This window comes from Myotis yumanensis, unplaced genomic scaffold (assembly GCF_028538775.1).
Source record: "Myotis yumanensis isolate MYYU_CA2020_CCGP unplaced genomic scaffold, mMyoYum1.0.hap1 SCAF_4, whole genome shotgun sequence".
Classification (NCBI taxonomy): domain Eukaryota; kingdom Metazoa; phylum Chordata; class Mammalia; order Chiroptera; family Vespertilionidae; genus Myotis; species Myotis yumanensis.
Genome location: NW_027223755.1, coordinates 106,955,904 through 106,976,114, shown reverse-complemented (window position 1 = coordinate 106,976,114; position 20,211 = coordinate 106,955,904). Strand labels below are relative to the sequence as shown.

The 20,211-nt window shown below is 46.5% G+C and overlaps 1 protein-coding gene across 2 annotated transcripts; it reads right to left on the bottom strand.

Moving 5' to 3' along the window:
• Positions 1-7,975: 7,975 nt before the first annotated feature.
• On the bottom strand, positions 7,976-19,069 carry FUS (FUS RNA binding protein). 2 transcript variants are annotated; one of them, XM_070413618.1, is made up of 15 exons: positions 19,001-19,069; positions 17,620-17,644; positions 17,378-17,529; positions 16,520-16,661; positions 16,163-16,347; positions 15,415-15,625; positions 13,801-13,835; positions 12,323-12,355; positions 11,478-11,581; positions 10,537-10,666; positions 9,683-9,784; positions 9,426-9,549; positions 8,990-9,090; positions 8,638-8,785; positions 7,976-8,175 (listed from the first exon to the last, which is right to left on the bottom strand). In XM_070413618.1, the coding sequence occupies exons 1-15, from the start codon at positions 19,011-19,013 to the stop codon at positions 8,136-8,138; spliced, it is 1,545 nt and encodes a 514-aa protein (XP_070269719.1). In that variant the 5' UTR covers positions 19,014-19,069; the 3' UTR covers positions 7,976-8,135. The 2 variants fall into 2 exon arrangements, with proteins under 2 accessions (XP_070269719.1, XP_070269720.1); XM_070413619.1 differs by having other exon boundaries at positions 16,520-16,658.
• Positions 19,070-20,211: the final 1,142 nt, after the last annotated feature.

The following is a 20,211-nucleotide window of genomic DNA, read 5'->3' as shown; positions in this document are numbered from 1 at the left end:
ATGCAAGAAATGAAACTAGACCACCAACTTACACCATACATAAGAATAAACTCAAAATGGATAAAGGACTTAAATGTACGACAGGAAACCATAAAAATTCTAGAAGAATCCAAAGGCAACAAAATCTCAGACATATGCCAAAGCAATTTCTTCACTGATACAGCTCCTAGGGCACTTGAAACTAAAGAGAAAATGAACAAATGGGACTACATCAAAATAAAAAGCTTCTGCACAGCAAAAGAAACCATCAAGAAAACAAGAAAACCCACTGCGTGGGAAAACATATTTGCCAACATCATATCTGATAAGGGCCTAATCTCCAAAATTTATAGGGAACTCATACAACTTAACAAAAAGAAGATAAACAATCCAATCAAAAAATGGGCAAAGGGACAGAACCTAGAAACAGAACCTAGCAAGAGAACTTGGACAGAACCCAGAGACAGAACCGAGAGACAGAACCTAGAGACAGGACTTGGCTGGAGATCCTAGAGAGAACCTAGAGAGAGAACCAAGAGACAGGACTTGGCTGGAGATCCTAGACAGAACCTAGAGACAGAACCTAGCGAGAGAACATGGCAAAAGATCCTGGACAGAACCTGGCTACAGATCTTGGCTGGAGAACCTAGACAGAACATGGCGACCGAACCTGGCTAGAACCTGGCTGGAGAACCTGGCTGGAGAAGCTGTATGGAGAACCTAGCAAGAGAACATGGCTACAGAACCTGGCTGGAGATCCTGACCAGAACTCGGCTGGAGTTCCTGGCTTGAGATCCTGGAGGGAGAACCTCGCTATGCTGATCAACTGAACGCTGACCCGGTGCCATTCCTTCTTCGCCAACTCCGTCCACACCTTTGGGGACCCCTGGACCCGCTGGGGTTGGACCCCAGCACTTGAGTAGTAAGAGGGGATTAGATCCACTGAAAAAGCAGAGCAGGAGAGAAGGCAGAGGGTATGAGTTTAGGTGCAATTGGTAGATTTGGTGGTTAGAAAACTCATTCATTCATTCATCCATTCATTCAGCAAATACTGGCCTGTGTGCTAGCTGCAGTCGTAGGGGAAAGACATGCAGCAGTGAGTGAAACAGGTAAGAAAGAGCTCATGCCCTCATGGAGTTTACATTCTAGTGAAGGAAGTCAAGCTCTATGTTAACAGATGAGTTTATGATAGGTCAGATAGAAAATAGGAAGCACTTCAGAGGAAAAGGAATGAGAGTAAAGGGGTTATAGAGAGCTGGAGAAGAGCTTGCCATTTTTTATCAGGTTGTCAGAAAAGGCTTTAGTGATCAGGGAACATTTGAGAACAGACCTAAAGGAAGTGAGGGAGGAAGCTGTGGAGAAATCTTGGGGAAGATAGTTGGGTTGCAAGCAAAAGAAACAAAAAGTGTCCAATTTCTGGGGCAGGATAATGCGTGGCATAATTTGAGGAGCAGCAAGGAGACCAGTGAAGCTGACCAAAATGAACAAGATAGGAATGTTGTAGGACAGTGGTTCTCAACCTGTGGGTCGTGACCCCTTTGGCGGTCAAACAACCCTTTCAGAGGGTTCACCTAAGACCATCCCGCATATCAGATATTAACATTACGATTCATAACAGTAGCAACATTACAGTTATGAAGTAGCAACGAAAATAATTTTATGGTTGGGGGTCACAACATGAGGAACTATATTTAAAGGGCCAGAAGGTTGAGAACCACTGTTGTAGGAGAAAAGGCCAGAGAGGCAGTAGGGGGAGTTCACATGTGCTCTGGAAGGCAAAGACTTGAGTTTTACTCTCAGTGAGATGGGAAGTCACTCTTGAGTTTTGAGCAGACATGTGACATGATCTGACTCACATTTTAAAATGAACCCTTTGGCTGTGAATGGACTATGGGAGTCAAGGACAGAGGTATGGTCACCAAGTATGAGACCGTCACAGTAATCCAGGGAGGAGATGTAGTTCTCAGGTTGCTCCTATTTTCTCAGTGAAAAAAGAGGCAAGATCTTCATAGGAGAGTGAGGAGGGCATGATGGAGGCTTAAGGAAAGAGAAGGTATGATAATGGTGGGTGACGAATTGATTAAGGATCTATGGTAGGATTTCTACCCAAACATCTAGAGTAACAAGCAGTTTGATTAAAAAAAAAAAATGCTTACTTACCTCAAAAAAAAAAAAAATGGGCAAAGGATCTAAATAGACACCTTTCAAAAGAGGACATTCAGAAAGCCAAGAGACACATGAAAACATGCTCCAAGTCACTAATCATCCGAGAGATGCAAATCAAAACAACAATGAGGTACCATCTCACACCTGTCAGAATGGCTATCATCAACAAATCAACAAAGGACAAGTGCTGGAGAGGATGTGGAGAAAAAGGAACACTTGTGCACTGCTGGTGGGAATGCAGACTGGTGCAGCCACTATGGAAGACAGTATGGAGTTTCCTCAAAAACCTAAAAATGGAACTCCCATTTGACCCTGTGATCCCACTTCTAGGAATATATCCCAAGAAACCAGAAACACCAATTAGAAAGGATATGTGCACCCATATGTTCATAGCAGCACAATTCACCACATAGCTAAGATCTGGAAATAGCCTAAGTGCCCATCAGTAGATGAATGGATTAGAAAACCGTGGTACATCTACACAATGGAATACTATGCTGCTGTAAAAAAGAAGGAACTCTTACCATTTGCAACAGCATGGATGAAACTGGACAGCATTATGCTAAGTGAAATAAGCCAGTCAATGAAGGAAAAATACCACATGATCTCACTCATTCATGGATAATAAAGACCATTACAAACTTTTGAGCAATAATAGATACAGAGGCAGAGCTGCCTCAAACTGATTGTCAAGCTGCAGCGGGAAGGCCAGGGAGGGTTGGGGGGCAGGAGGGAGGAGGGTAAGAAATCAACCGAAGGACTTGTCCGCATGCATATAAGCATAACCAATGGACATAAGACACTGGGGGGTAAGGGAGGCCAGGGGATTGTCAAGGGCGGGGGGGGGGGGAGGGGGTAGGACGCATATGTAATACTCTTTGTAATACTTTTAGCAATAAAAAAAAAGGAAAAAAGAAAAGAAAAAAAATGATTCTTCATTCATGTTTCCCTCTCCCTCTCTCTTCCTCTCTGAAATCAATAATATATATATATATATTTTAAAGTTTTGTACAATCAAGCTCCCTGTCACAGGAAAGGTGGAGGGAATTAGCAGAACTTGAGTATGCGGCGTTAGTATGCTACTGAATCAGCAGCAGCAGCACCAGATCTTGCACCTGACCTGGACCTACATACTGAATTAGAACCCACATGCCAACAAAATTGTCCAATGGTTCATGTGCATATTCAACTTAGACACACAGCTACATAGAAGATTCAGCCCTGCCATCTCAGACTGAGTCAGGTTTGCAGAGGCCTTCCCACACAGGGATTTGCCTTTTTACTCAAGACAGTACACAGGACGGGCCAGCTTTCCCTCAAAATCTAAGGGGGTGTGGGCAGATAGAAAAGCCTAGATCTAACAGAGCTCCCACCCTAAAGAGTCTACAAAGCCCCAAGGACACTACACTGAACAGTTACAGGGAATCCAGGCAATTGAGCAACACAGCCAGCCTGAAGTGTGTGTGGTGTTGGGTGGAAGAGCTCGAATCCTGCTCCCTTCCAGCTCTGCCTCTATATCTATTATTCTTTATTTTCCCACACGCATCCCACTCACCCTACTCACCGCCCCCCCCCCCCACCTTGGAATTCCCCATGTAAAGCCACCTAAATTTGGTCCCCCATTACAGCACAAGGAATCCCCAATCTTCAACCCAACAGTCCAAGTTCCTTCCCTGTCTCCAGTTCCCACACTGGTGGCTCTCAATTGTTCATTAAAGGAGCCCTTTCTCTAGCACCAGGGCTAAAGCCACATTACCATCCAAGGAGCTGAGAGCACTACCCATCAGCAGAGCCAATTCCTGCTCATGAGGAACACACTTTTCCTGCCTGTTCCTGGCCTCAATGAGAATTTTATTTTTTATTTCAGAGAGGAATGGAGAAGGAAATAGAAACAGCAATAATTGGTTGGCTGCCTCCTGCACTCCCCACACTGGGGACTGAACCTGCAAACCCGAGCACGCAACACTGGGCATGTGCCCTGACCGGGAAATGAACCATGACCTCCCGGTTCATAGGTCAACACTCAACCACTAAGCATGCCAACCAGGCAAACAATAGGAATTTTAGATTCAATGGTCTCCAAAAGCCCCTCTAAAACCATAGTATTGACAGTCCGACAATTTCTACAAGCTTTACCTAAAGCCAAATCTGCTGGCAGGACCCACTTGACAGTTCCTCAGTTCTTATATGCCAACACCAAGAACAATAATTTTTGTGGAAACTAAAACTATTTCCAAAAAAAAAAGTTAAAAATTAAAGGTTTTCTACATACTGAGGGCCCAAAAGTAGTAAAGAGAGTCTGATTTCTGTAAAGACTGGGGAGGAATGGTTGCAGATGAATCCCCATCGAATTTAGCCTCTCGTTCCCATGCATAGTAGTATAGGAAGTGAGATCACAACCCATGGTGGATCATTAAGAGACAGACCAAGTGGGAACAAATATACCTGGATGAAGAAGTGGAGTCTCATAGGGGCTGGACCCTAGACCTTAACTCCTGGTTAATCTACCCATCAATGACTTAACCTCGGCCCTATACTGAAGTCAATAAAACCTGGCCAGTCCCAGCCAGCATGGCTCACTAGTTGAGCATCAACCTAGGCTCAATCCCCAGTGGGGGGGGCATGCAAAAGGCAGCCTATCAATGATTTAATGATTTTCTCTCATCATTGATGTTTCTCTCCCTTCTTCTCTGAAATTAGTATTTAAAAAAAACACAAAAACTGGCCAGGCCCAGCATGTGACAGGATAAAAAGCTAAAAAGACTGAACTAAATCAAAGGAGACAAGCAGACCTATAGTATACCTCTCCCCACCCACAACCTACCCTCCTTTCTTACTTAGCCTGTTCCAATCCCAATCCTAATTCAAAAAAGCCCGGCAACTCAATAAAGAATTAAAATAATAAAAAGAAAAGTCAGGCACCTAGTGCTTTAAGATTTTTTCAATAATAATGAGCTTGCCCTAACCAGTTTAGCTCAGTGGATAGAGCCTCGGCCTGCGGACTGAAGGGTCCCAGGTTCGATTCTGGTCAAGGGCATGTACCTTGGTTACAGGCACCTCCCCAGTGGGAGGTGTGCAGGAGGCAGCTGATCAATGTTTCTAACTCTCTCTCCCTCTCCCTTCCTTTCTGTGGAAAATCAATAAAATATATATATAATTTTAAATGAGCTGGGAGCAGAACCAGCTCCTCAGAACCAACATCCTCTGCTATTTTTGTCTACATCCATTCCCCTAGAAAGGTCCCTACAATGGATCTACCCACTAATCAGATTACCTTTTATCTAAGGGCTAGCCAATATCACTGAAGCCCATTAAAGGACATTAAGAACGTAATACCAACAATCCCAGTCAGTATTCAGGTTTTCACAAAGATCTTCAACCTTTACCCCTAGGAGCAGGGACCAAGAAACCACAACCCCAGAACCCTACTAGGTGAGGCAGAAACTTCTGAGATCCAGATCAGGCCATTCAAACCAATCATTTGAGAGATCAAACAGCCTGGCCACACGAAGGAGATAACTGCTATCATCTTGGCTCTAAATTTCTCACATGTACCAAGGCCAATTAGCCAATTCAGATCATTGCCTGGAAGCTCGGCCACTCAGCCTACTCTTGGTTTTTGAGCACCCCACCCAGTAGGGAGGGTAAAGCCAGAGCTTCTGTCTGGTCAGGGGAGACCTGAGGATGAACCAATCACCTCTTTAGAAAACACCTACAGCATACAGCATACTTGACAATCACAAAAGAGGAAAGCACTTTCCCACCAGGGCTCCCAGGCACTTTTTGCTGCTGGCTCTAATTTTCAGTTCTATGTAACTGAAATGCATGCTCAACAACTGATTGGCAGGTACAGCCAAGTTTTCTCAACTCAATTTGAGAATTTGGGGGGAAAGAGGGGAGGGTCAGGAAAGGCATTCAAGTTCGAGGGGCATTGCTCTAAGATTTCAAATTCATTGGCTCCACCCTTTCCCCATCTCTACCACGACCACCACCTCATGCAAGCCTAAAATCTTATAATATCAATGACCTCAGCCTTCTGGGTACAAGGATTGTGAGATCCAGGTAGATCACTGCCTCCCTTTATCCAAGCCCCATCTTCAGGAAAACTAGGGGTGCACCTTGAAATAGAAGGTAATGCCTCTAAACTTCCTTTCCCAGCTAACCTTTCCCCTTCTTACCATTTCTTTTCATTCTCAAACTGAGAATAAAACAGGGCAGAGAAAACTTATTGTGCTTAGCAGTTATGTTGCAGAAAGCTTGCGGCCTTGAGCTCAGCATAGCCTAACCACTGGACATCTAGTGCTGGGAGGAACCAAGGATGGACCAGACCCTTACATCAGCAGAACTGTTTGCAGCCAGCATCTGTCTATATATCTATATCTATATACTAGTATATAAAAGCCTAAGTGACCAAAGGACTGGTCACTATGATGCAAACTGACCACCAGGGGGCAGATACTCAATGCAGGAGCTGCCCCCTGGTCAGTGTGTTCCCACAGCCAACCTCCCGTCTCCCCCACCCCCACGAGATGGCCCTGATTGCCTGCCTAATCACTGGCCAGGCTGAAGAGCCCCACCTGTGCACGAATTTGTGCACTGGGCCTCTAGAGTAATAAAACCCTGCCTCCCCCCTTCAGTCAGTGCTGATTCCTTTTTTGGACTCAGCCCACCTGCATCCAGGTGCCTGAAATAAAAGTTCCTTTGATACATTATGACCTCATGTCATAGATGTGCATGACCCCGGCCCACTCTGAACCTTTCACAAACCTCTCCCCTCGAATTTAGAATTCTCACGTAAAAGGAAAAAAAAAGGTCTAGGCAAATAAACATTTGAGTTTGATCCCTTCAGAAAAATGGTTTCAGATTGAAAGTGAAGTCAGAACACTAGGGCTCAATCATTCTGATTCTGTCACATGATCCATACTTTTTGTCTATAGTGATGCCACAGAACCCCTAGTGAGTAGGTGCTCACTCTCCTTTGTGCAAAAGACCTGACTGCACTACCTCCCATCTAATCGACGGGGAATGACTGGTCACTATGACACACACTGACCAAGAGGGGGCAGATGCTCAATGCAAGAGCTGCCCCCTGGTGGTCAGTGCGCTCCCACAGGGGGAGCTCTGCTCAGCCACAAGCCAGGCTGATGGCTGCCAGTACAGCGGTGGTAGTGGTAGCCTCCCACCTCCTCAGCACTAAGGATGTCCAACTGCAGCTTAGGCCTGCTCCCTGCTAGCAAGTGGACATCCCCCAAGGGCTCCCGGGCTGCCAGAGGGATGCCCGACTGCCAGCTTAGGCCTAATCCCCGGGGAAGCAGGCCTAAGCCAGCAGGTGGTCATCCCCCCAAGGGGTCCCAGACTGCGAGAAGGCACAGGCTGGGCTGAGGGACACCCCCTCCTCCCCGAGTGCACAAATTTCTGTGCAGCAGGCCTCTAGTCATGGTCACATTTGAATACTGCCCCTAAAGGCAATTCTGATTTCAGCCCCACACTCAAAGTATAAAAAGAGCCAAGAGTCCTTAGAGGGTAATGCTGCTGTAAATAGTAAATTCACTAAGACCAGCATGTAAATAAATGTGCTAAAAGTTATTCAGAGTTGGGCGGTTTGGGGCAACACTCACGACATCACGTGTTCATTTACCCCATTCAGACACCCGACTTTGTGATGAGTTTAATCTCTACTTTTAAGGAGACCACTTAACTTTTTCTCCCCAGGACCAAGTATCAAACACTTTATTCCAGTTCCTGCTGGGCAGGATTATCTGAAAGAGGAAAACACCCCACATTCCTGACCTGGACATGAATCCTCAGAAGAGAGGGTAGAGGAAGAAAATTTAACTAAAATGGTTTTTAATGGGAACCAGATATATGGTTACAATTACATAGTCCGACACAAAAAACCCATGGGTGGGTCAGGAGTTGGAAAGTTACAAAACAACGAGGGTCACACTTGGGTATAGAAGAAAAGCTGTTCCAGAACTTCAGGAGGCGGGCTAATATGGCCTCTCCCTGCGATCCTGTCTGTGGTCACCCCTGCAAGAAAGAGTATCCATTAAGGTCTGAGTTACCAACCTCTCATCCCACCCCCAAAATCCTAGCCCAAGAAATGTCTAAGTATTGAGTATACAGATTAGTTTGCAGAGATAATTTTCATCCCCTCCTTCCTTCCCTACTATGGTTACAATCTGTTTAATAATCTCACCCTCAAAATGGAACAACTTTCTCAACAAAACCTTGCAATCCCACTCTAGCTGGTTTTGCTCAGTGGCTAGAGCATATGCCTGGGGACTGAAGGGTCCCAGGTTTGATTCCAGTCAAGGGCACATGCCTGGGTTGCAGGCTTAATCCCCAGTTGGGGGTGTGTAGGAGGCAGCCGATCAATGATGTTTCTCTCTCTCCCTTCTGCTCTGAAATCAATAAAAATATATTTAAAAAAAAACAAAACCTTTCAATCCCATGACCTGTTCAATTAGTTTTATTTCAATTTAGTCTTACCTGGAGTCCATCTTGCCAGGGCCAAAGCCACCTCTGTCCCCACCACCCCGGCCCCCTCGGAAGCCCCCACGGTCCCCGCCTCGGCCTCGGTAGCCGCCCCGATCATAGCCTCCTCTGCCTCCACGACGATCATCTCCATAGCTACCCCCTAGGACAAAAGAAATATGATATATCATATCCCAAAATCCCCCCTACCTTCCCTGCTTAAAATTAAGGGCTTTTTTAAAAATTTAATTTTCATTATCAAAAGTATTACATATGCCTCCCTTTTTTCCCTTCTAGCCCACCCCCACCCCCCAAAAATTAAGGGCTTCTTGGTCCCAAATTCTTGTTACTAGCTCTTTTTCCTTACCCATATGAGAGCCTCCTGGTCCCCCTCCTGGGCCATCTGGTTTAGGGGCCTTACACTGGTTGCATTCATTCCTCCAAGAGAAGTTCATGTTCTCGCATGTACTGAGGAAAAGGAACAATTAATTTGTAGGGGTGTAGAGTAGGGCAAGACATAAAATTAGAAATAGACTCAGATTCCAGTGACTTTACAGAGAGAAAACTGAACCCTGAGGCCTCAAAAAAGGTAAAAGGCTTGCTTCTCAGACACAGGAACAAAAACTGCAAATTAGTGAACCCAGTCCAATACGTTTCCCACTATAGTTACCTAACCTAGGAGGTAAGCTCTTGGCCATGTCTGTCGCTATCACTGCAGCCCTGACTTTACTAGTTTGGAAAACACACAACTCTACCGTAACATCAAAGGGCACACATGTAAGACAGAAAAAAGTTTCACTCACGGATTAGGACACTTCCAGTCCCCAGCTCGCTGCTGTCCTCCACCGCCACCACCTCCACTTGGGAATCCTCCTCGGCCACCGCCACCACTGCCACCACCTCCATAGCCTCCACGGCCCATGGGTCCTAGTGTAGATTCAAATACGGGTCTGGCCCCCTTCCATGTTTAGTTAATCTAACCTTCTTTTCTATGCAAGCCCTCACGATGCTCCCCCCTCCTCCCATCACCTCTTTACACTAGCGTCAGGAAATAACTCACCTCCTCGCCCTCGGCCTCCACGACCATTGCCACCACCTCGATTGAAATCTGCACGCCGAGTGGCAAATGAAACCTTGATAGGATTCCCAGAGAATTCTTTACCTAAAGAAATAAAGGGCCAAAACCGGTTTGGCTCAGTGGATAGAGTGTCGGCCTGCGGACTGAAAGGTCCTAGGTTCGATTCCGGTCAAGGGCATGTACCTGGGTTGCGGGCACATCCCCAGTAGGAGGTGTGCAGGAGGCAGCTGATTGATGTTTCTCTCTCATCTATGTTTCTAACTCTCTCTCTCTCCCTTCCTCTCTGTAAAAAAAAAATCAATAAAATATATTTAAAAAAAAAAAAAAAAGGTATAAAAAGGAGGCTTTTGCCTGACCGGTGTGGCTAAGTGGTTGAGCTTCGAAACAACAAACCAGGTCACGGTTCGATTCCCCGGGCAGTGCACATGCCAGGTTGCGGGCTTGATCCCCAATATGGGGTGTGCAGGAAGCAGCCAATCAATGATTCTCTCTCCCTATCACTCTCCCGTCCTCTCTGTAAAATCAATAAAAAATATTCCAAAAAGGGGGGGCGGGGGGGGCTTTTTATTAAGACCTGAGTCTAAAACAAGCATGTCAAGCTCACAGCCAGTGGGCCGGATGCCTCATTTGACATGCTTGGAAAAGAACACTAGATACAATCAACAAGGTAAGACTCTGCCTTCCTGAAAAGGCTTATAATCTAAAGAGCTATAAGCTAAAATAAAGACTACTTGAAGTCGCAGATAGAGCAAATGTTGAAAGACTCAAAACGTAGTCCGTTTCCCAAGGCAATGCTTGCCAGATCTCCCCACTGACACCAGCCTCATCATACATACCGTCAAACCAGTCAATAGCTGCTTTAGCAGAAGGTGGGTCATCAAATGATACCGTTGCCTCTCCCTTCAGCTTGCCCGTTTCCCTGTCTGTGTACAGATTAATCATGGGCTGTCCTGTTTTCTTATTCGTCTGAAAAAGGCAACATGAGATAACATCAGGCTTACAGGACATAATAGTTCTACCAACCTTCTAACTTCCTCCTCCAGAACCTGAGGTTCATTGTAACCATACTTCAGCTCCTCTCTTCCCAGTTACTAGTTTCCATCTCACATGTAACTTGAGTGAAAATCAATGGCTCCCATTGTCTCTCAAATCATAACCAATATAACAAAAGCTTAATATGCCAAGTGTCCAGTCTTCCATTCAACCAATCAAAGCATAATATGCTAAAGATATGCTAAGGCAGCTCAACTGCTTGCTATGACGTGCACTGACCACCAGGGGGCAGACACTCTAACTCGTTAGCTTGCTGCTGGGGTCCAGCTGATCAGGACTGAGGGAGACCTGTTGGACACGCCCTGGAGCCCTCCCTCGGTCCCTCCCCCGCTGGCCAAACTCCTGTGTCTCTCCCCATCCCCAATCGTGCACCAGTGGGGTCCCTCGGTCTGGCCTGTGCTCTCTCGCAATCTGGGACCCCTCGGGGGATGTTGGAGAGCCAGTCTGGGCCCAATCTCACAGGCCAGGCTGAGGGACCCCACTGGTGCATGAATTTGTACACAGGGCCTCTAGTTAAAAAGATAAATTTGTAGCTTACAAATTTAAAAGTCTAGAATAGGCCTTTTATCAATTGTCTTTGTGTTATTTCTTTTATAAAATATCAACAGCAAATGCTCCTTCCTCATCAAATTAAGTTTATAACCATTAAGACATTTATTTTTACTAATGTGTGAAATCCAAAAGTCTGAAACAGATAGAAAGCACCACCCTGCTCCCCAAGTACCTTAATAATACCAATCTGCTTGAAATAATCAGCCACAGACTCAATTGTAACATTCTCGCCCAGGCCTTGCACGAAGATAGTGTTGTTGTCTGAATTATCCTGTTCTGTTTGTGTAATGCAGAAGAAAACATGAATTAGAAAACAAGCAACGGTAAAATGAGTCAGTGACTCTTCACCTAATACCTGATGTTTCAAAGGAAAAAATTCTTAAACAACCAATACAATTTGGTTTACATCAGACAAAAAAAAAAAATACACATCTCTATTTATTATTTAAGTGCCTATATGGTACCCATTTCACAAATTTAAAATTAGTTCTACAACTATCCTTTCAAATATGCTAATAACCATTACAGAAACCAGGGCTCGAGTTAACTGCCCAAGATCACACAATTAAGTGCACCAATGTTTGTAAAACTCTAATTGAAGACCTCAAGGTAAAAAACCTATTTTACACTAAAATCCAGTACAAGCATCATCAAAACAAAGATACACTAAATGCTTCCCTATATGTGTCTTTTATGTTCACTAATTTGGTCATGATTCACATCTTAAAAACCTAGACTTTAAACCAGCAGTTCAGGTGCATGGACCATACAGATTTATTAGCACTCTTAAGACTAGTTAGAAATGCAAGACTAGTTATTGGGCTCCTCCCAGACCTACTAATTTGCTGGGGGAGTAAACTGAATGTTATTTCTGATACGTTTATTTATAAATCACTACAGCTACACCTAAAGTCCCCTCCCTTCCCTTCCTTTCCTTTTTCTTTCTCTACCCCTGGCTCTTTCTCAAAGAACATCCAGAAAAGGTCCCGATACCATTTTAGCCACCTGTGGACTCACCGGAGTCATGACGAGATCCTTGGTCCCGAGGGCCTTAAGTAACATGGGGGGGAAAGAAAAAACAAGGAAAGAGGAGCTGTTGTTAGTCAACAGGTAGAGACTGACAAAGAAAAAACTTAAAAACAAATCCAAACTCTTGCAAAATATCAGTTAAGTGCTCACAGTCTCACTCCAAACCCCAGAGAAAATCCAAGGCATGGCTGGGGAAGAAGACACAGGCCCCTTAAGATCTGTATGTAACTTGAGTCCCTACAGGGACAACTCCGCACACTTCAGAAAATGCTGCCTCCCCCAGCTCAGGCTGGGAAATGTCCTCAGCACAGATTGGGGGGAGGGGGGGGGCCAAAAGGGAAACTCATTTAAGTTAACAAACCAACTCATAACTTGGCCCTGTTCTCTCACCCCAGAGAGAAATGGGCTCACCACCAGCAATGTGATATGCATCCATCCAGTTTCTCCATACTTTTTAACACCAAAGACACTTATTCCTTGTGGAACAATTTTTAATTTCTTCTTTAGAAACCATTCTTAAAACCATGTTGTTTCCCCAAAACCACATATGAAAATTTTAAAAATTTAAAACATATATAATAGCTTTATTTCCATAATGCAGCCTATTTTTTTCCAGAGACCATCTTTGACCAAAGTTTCTCTGAATTCACCATATATACACACTGTACCCACATTCAATGACACCAAAATCATGAACCCGGGCCTTTGGTTTTAAATGGTGAGACAAATCAAGAAACCTTTTGTGAACCAAACCAGAAAAGTTCCAGCTTACTGGCAGACTTCTCAAATTTGCCATTTTCCATGAATTCAGTTTGTCCTGTTTAAGACCTGGTTATTTCCCATGAGCCACACATGCTCCCAACCTTTCTTGTGGTCCACACCTTCCTATCCACAGCTAGTTTCTATTTGCCCATCTGAGTTGTTTAAATACATATATGTAGAATTGAATTGACACCATTCAGTATTTAATATATAAATACTGTATATACCAACTTCACCATTCTCAGGGCAGTATTTCACATCCCTCTTCCAGAATTAAAACACTTAGATGTTGTTAAACTTTTACACATACACACACATATACATACATACATACATACATACATACACACACCCTAAACACACTGATCAAAAGGACCCTAGAGCCAAGTTTGTTCGTGTTCCAGCACACTCTCCAGTTTTTCATAATGCCATGGTCACTAAGTACCAGGTGTGGCAACACTCATTAAACACCTATTGACCTGAGTCAAACCAATTTGGTGCAAGTCGACTGCGAGTCTTACCCCTGCCTGCCTCATTAGCACACATCTGGCAGCAGGTGGCATTCTACCCCACCCCTTTCTGGAGGTGGTTCTGGACACTTCAAAACCTTTGACACTTAAAACACGCTAAGACATCTGGCAAATGAACAATCAGACAAAGCATTGCTGGGAGAGTTGGGAATTTTGGAAACTCTGTTCACTTACCACCAAATTTATTGAAGCCACCACGATCACTTCCGCTGGAGAAGACAAGTTAGAAGAAAGGACATGAAGCTTCCAACGGCTACAAACGGGCGTTTTTTGTGTGTTTTTTGTTTTAATATTCCCCAAACAAGGGTATGTGTTTTGGGAAAAAGATACAAGTGGCTACTAAAATACATGCCCCTTCCTGACCACCCCTTGTCTGACCTTTGAGCATGTCACACACACGTGTGCAAATTTCTTAGACACAGTTTTTTAAGAATTTTGCTTTAAAAGGTTATAACTATTTCCTCTGGAAAAAATGACCCATTTTCCTTGGTTGGTCTTCCGACGTAGCAGATGTTTTTTCCTCTTGTTGCAAGCAAGTGGTTGACAACCCAGTAGTTGGTTTAAAAACCCTACCCCCAATTTACCCAGAAGACATTTCACACCAGGCTGGGGTAGCCCTGAACACATTCTTGTGGTTTTTGCTTTGAAAGCAGCAAGCAGACCCAACCCCATTCCATAAAAAGTCAAAACCAAAGGCAATTTTCCCTTAAAGCGAGACAAACTTAGCTAACTAAACCCTATCCTAACTACTGAGCCGTTTTTTATTTCCCCCAACCACCGGGGTCACCCCTTCTACACTGTGAGAAGAGCGGAGTATTTTGCATTGTCACCTTTCATACCTGTGGCACATAAAATGCAGAGCAAGTTAACAGTCACATAACAGTTGTTTTTTCTTTTTAAAGTTTTGCATTAAACACACGCACACAATAGAGTTTTCCTCATTTCTGTAGTTTTTGAGATTGCCCCCACCCACCCTCTGAATACTTACCACATATAAATGTTCACTTTAAAAACCTTTTTCCCCCCCAAAAAAAAGAAAAAAAAAAGAGTAACACTGATGACATTCCTCCCCTTTTCAAGGGAGACAAGAGTATGGTCCTTCTATTTACCAACAGATTTGACGCATGCTTAACATCAAATCGAAGGTTTTACTTCAAATCAACTACAGCGGGAAGGGAAGGTCCAGTTGGACAGGTAACCAGGGGGAGGGGACAGTGGAGCAAATATGTGGGATACAACTGTCCAGTGTGTTTTGTCCAAATGGCCTGCACACTTCAATAACCCCACAAAGCAAGTCAGAAACAAAATCATCACTGTCAGTCAAATTACTGCCAATAAAGCTCATGGATTCAAATGACTACAGAATATGGAAGAGTAGTCAAATCCTGGAAGCTGAAGTCAGATTCACCGTTAACAACTCCCTTAAAGGACACATGGGAACACAAGGAACAAGTTTCCCTATTACCAGGAGTGGGATCATCGGTTTCCCTTGCAGAGAAAGAAGACTTTACTTCCATGTTTCCTGCCTAGGATATCAATGACTCCAATCCATACACACCCATGTATTTTTCCTTTTCCTTTGGAAATGTGTCAATACTCAGAGGTGTGGGTTCAGGCTCCCAAGCGCTCACAAAAATAAAATGTGATGGAGGAATAAAGTCTATGCCCCCCCTATCAAAGCCATGACAAACCCTGTAGTAAGACTAACCATGCTCTAAGGTACTGAATACATGCAACCCACCACATCCCCCGCCAGTGATGTTACTCCCTGGCTCACAAGACACCTACCCCATGCCGCCTCTGCCTCCACGGCCGCCTCCACGACCTCTGGGTTCATAGCCACCACTGCTGCGGTTGTAACCACCGCCACCGCCCCGGCCTCGTCCCCCACGGTCCTGCTGGCCTCCCCCGTAGCCACCGCCACCACCACCACTTTGGTCCTGATTGCCATAACCGCCGCTGCCACCACTCATGGAGGACTGATCTTGGCCATAGTTACCTGTCAGGAAGAAAAGATACCTTAAGAGGATAAAAAAACACACTGTGAAATGACATAAAACAGTTCAACCAACCAGGGAATAGTGACTAGAAATAAAGACAGCCCGGCCAGTGTAGCTCAGTTGGAGGTGTGAGGAAGCAGCCAATCAATGATTCTCTCATTGATGTTTCTCTCTCTCCCTCTTCCTCCTTCTCTGAAATCAATAAAAACATATTTTTTTTAAAAAAAAGACAAGATAGTCAGGGAATGCCCTAACCGGTTTGGCTCAGTGGATAGAGCGTCGGCCTGAGGACTCAAGGGTCCCAGGTTCGATTCCGGTCAAGGGCATGTGCCTTGATGTTTCTAACTCTCTATCCCTCTCCCTTCCTCTCTGTAAAAAATCAGTAAAATATTTAAAAAAAAAAAAAAAAAAAAAAAGACAGTCAGGGAATAAGAAATCAAGACTTTTAAGAACCCTTTTAGGGCAAGGGCCAGGCAGAATATCAATCTTTATAGAAAACAGATATGAGACAAAACTGAAGACACCTTCTCACTCACCTCCACCCCCTCCGCCACCTCCACTGCTACTGTTGTACTGGTTCTGCTGTCCATAGCCCTGAGGAGGATTATAGGAACTTTGCTGCTGTCCATAGCTAGGCTGCTGTCCACCATAGCCAGACTGCTGACCATAGCCCCCACTCGGGGGCTGCCCATAGTTGCTGCTCTGAGAACTGCTACCGTAACTAAGGAAAAGGAAAAAGACAGAATCATATGCCAACATGTCCATTACTTCCTTTCACTTTTGGTACATCCCCATTCTCTAAATCCAACAAAGACACTCCCCATTACTCCTCATAATTGCTCCTATTGGGGGTCATATCATTCCTTAATTCACCCCTCTCCACAACTCCTTACCTTCCCGACGTGCTGCTAGGAGCGGGCTGCTGGCCATAGCCAGGGTAGGACTGCTGCCCATAAGATGACTGAGAACTCTGGCCACCACCATAGCCACTGGTTGAGCCATAACCCTGGGGAGCTGACTGGGTGCCATAGCCTGCTACAAGGAAAAGAGAAAGGAAGTCACAAAAGCTAAGAGGAAAAAGAAAAGGCAAAAAATGATGGGAAAATACCTTACATATTACCTAATGCTACCATATTTTAAAAGTCAGCCTCTTAGAAGCTGCTTAGAAATTGTGCAAATCAGAGTCAAAAAAGGTACCCTTCTCTTCTACCCTAAGGCTAATGTTCCAACTTCTACCAACTTCAGAGTTCCAATCCCAAAGCCAGTCTCCAGGACCACCACTAACCACAACCCGATATCCCTACTCACTGACATCGTTTCAACCCGCTCATGGGTTTGCACTACAAGTAGGACAACCCATATTATTTATACTTCCGGGAAAATTTCACCTCTCACTGTAGCATGTGACATTTAATAGTCTAATTTCAAACATCTTCAAGTAAATCATTTTCTCCCTGTAAGTATTATTTCCTAAAACTTTCTCCCCTTTAGTGAATACTTCTCCCCCCACGCCCTCCATACACACATTTCACTTTCATGCTGAGGAGAAATAGGGAAAAGTGCAGCACAAATAGAAAGTAAAAAAAATAAAAGGAAACAATTACAAACCGATGATTATTTTTGTTTGAAAGGACTCAGACTCCAAAGAGTTTTAGGGTTAGATCAGGGAAAAGAAACATGGGACAGTTTCAACATTTCAGCACTGCTCGGGTTAAGAAAAGCAACATCGAGAAGGAGCAGGAAGGACTCACTGTTCTGGGTCTGTCCGTAAGAACCATAGGTGCTCTGGCCATAGCCTGAGGTGTCCCCAGACTGGCTGTAGCCACCGTAACTCTGCTGTCCATAGGGCTGGCTGCTCTGCTGGGAATAGCCCTGCCCAGGCTGGGTGGGGTAGGCCCCGTAGCTGGAGCGGGAAAAGGGGGAAAAACCAGCAATCAGGAAAACAGCAACTCCCGCCCTCTGCAAACTCTGGAAGCCCAGAAATGACACTCACCTTTGGGTTGCTTGCTGGGTATAGTCTGCAAAAGAAAAACACAATTACATCACTTGCAGCCATCCCTCAGAAAGCAGAACACAATAAAGAAAAAGCAAATTTCTACAGAGACCTCTCTGGATGGAAATACCAAGAGGTGAACCGCACAAACCTACACCCACCTCCTTCGCACGCCCACCCCAGGAGGGAGGTGCCACCAGGAGTCAAGCTGAGGTCTGGGCGATGCGAGAGGCAGGGTTTCAATTACAGCTGCAAGCAGGAGGCAGCCCTGTTCGGATGTGGCCGCTCTCAACCAAAGAACAAAACTAACAGAACCAGCACGTCTCCGAAGGGGCCACCACCCTTTGCACAACCTGAAGGCTGGGGCGTGGGCTGTTCATGCAAAGCCAGGGAGCAGGAGACCTGACCCCAGAGGACAGAGACCATCACCTCAGGGCTGGCTCGGGAGACCTGTCCACTGGGCCCGCTCTCTCACCCCCCTGCCCTCCCCGGAGCTGAAGGGGGGACGCGAGAACCAAAAGTAGTGAAAGCGCCTTTAAAACGCCACTCCGAGGGCGCCCAGCGGATCAGCCCCGCTCCTCCGCACAGTGCACGCTGCCCCCGCAGGAAGAGGGCAAAGGGACCGGGGGAGGGTGTGGCCTGGGGCGGCCGCTCCTCGGCGTCCCCACCTCAGAGAGAGGAAATCTGGGCGGGAACACGCTCAGGCCGGGTCCCAAGGCCGGAGGACGACCCTCAGGAACCACCGCCACCCGCCAGCCGTTAAGCCGGCACGCGGCCCGGGAGCCCGAGCCTCGGCCCCGCGCCGCGTGGCAGCCCAAGAGGGAATGGGGTGGTCCCGCCCCTTCCCGAGGGACCCGAGGGAGGGTGGGGGGACCGAGGTCCATGCGGGACGGGCACCGCGCAGCCTTTAGCCAACAGAGGGTCTCGCGACAAAAAGAGCCAAAAAGAGGCGGGAGGGGGCTTCGCGCCGCGAAATGGGGGGGAGGGGCCGGCAGGGCGCGTGCGCGCACCGAGTGCCCGGATGCAGCACTGCGACAAAGCGGCCCGCGCGCAGGGCCGGGAAGCGGGGGAAAGGGGCACCGAGAGCCGAGCGTTTCCATCCGTACCTCACATTTCACCTCACCAAGAATCGTGCCTCCCAGCCCTCACCTCAGGGAACAGGACTGCGAATGGGAGACCGCCCGCCCCGCGCCAGGCATCGGAGCAGAGAAACAAGATGGCGACCTCGGCTTCCCCCTCCACCCTTCGATGCTGCTTCCCGCCACAGAGGTACCAGATCCTACACGCGATCACCGCCCCGGTCCCACCGAAAGACAAAAGCCCCGCTGGGAGGGAAGGAGCCCGGGTCGGCGCGCCGCCGCCGCCTCGCGCTCTTACATACCGTTTGAGGCCATGTCGGCGCACGCGCACTCAGGCCGACACGCCACAAAACTCCCACACCGCCGACGCCGCGAGGACTGAGCGCCCCACCGCCTGCGTCGAGGCTTATGTACGCCGCCCGCCCACGTACCGCGGGGGACTGTACCAAGTGCGGAAAGCCAGGGGGGTGTGGCCGGCTCCTAGAGCTCTTCAGAAAGCATGGAGGGCCGAGCAGGCAGAAGGGAAGCACATTAACTAAGAACATACGAGTCTTCAAATAATATATAATCATGTTTTTTCTAACAAAGAACTCCGATTCGCTCTGGAGGATAGCCCACGATTACCTTCACCCCTGAGAGGCATAATGGTAGAGTCTAATTCCCTGGGGGCGGGGCGAGGGGCCAGGGCTTCCTCCGACTGAGAGTCGGGGCGGAACCGAAATTCCTTCGGCTGGCGCGGTTCGCTGGGGCCCACTTTCACTCAGAAAGGCGAGCTCCTGCGCCCGTTGCTCCCCTGACAGCACACTCCAACCCTCTCCCTACCTCTCGGTTTTCACTTCACCGTCATATATATATATATATATATATATATATTTTTTTTTAAATTGATTTCAGAGAGGAAGGGAGAGGGAGATAGAAACATCAATGATGAGATGGTGAGAGAATCGTTGGTCGGCTGCCTCCTCCACACCCCACACTGGGGATGGAGCCCGCCACCGGGGCTTGTGCCCCGACCAGGAATCTAACGGCAACCACCTGGTTCATAGGTCCACACCGGCCAGGCTGATTGACGCTCAACCATTGGGCCACACTGGCCGGGCCACTTCACCGTCTTTAGGGGTTGTGTTTCTTTTTTTTTAAAATATATTTTATTGATTTTTTTACAGAGAGGAAGGGAGAGAGATAGTTAGAAACATCGATGGGAGAGAAACATCAATCAGCTGCCTCCTGCACATCTCCCACTGGGGATGTGCCCACAACCAAGGTACATGCCCTTGACCGGAATCGAACCCGGGACCTTTCAGTCCGCAGGCCGAGGCTCTATCCACTGAGCCAAACCGGTTAGGGTAGGGGTAGCGTTTCTTTAGTCCTTACCAGGATTTGTGGGTTGTGGCTTTTTAAAAATATTTTTATTTTTTGTAATATATCTTTATTGATTTCAGAGAGGAAGGGAGAGGGGGGAGAGAGAGAGAGAGAAATATCAATGATGAGAGAGAATCACTGATCGGCTGCC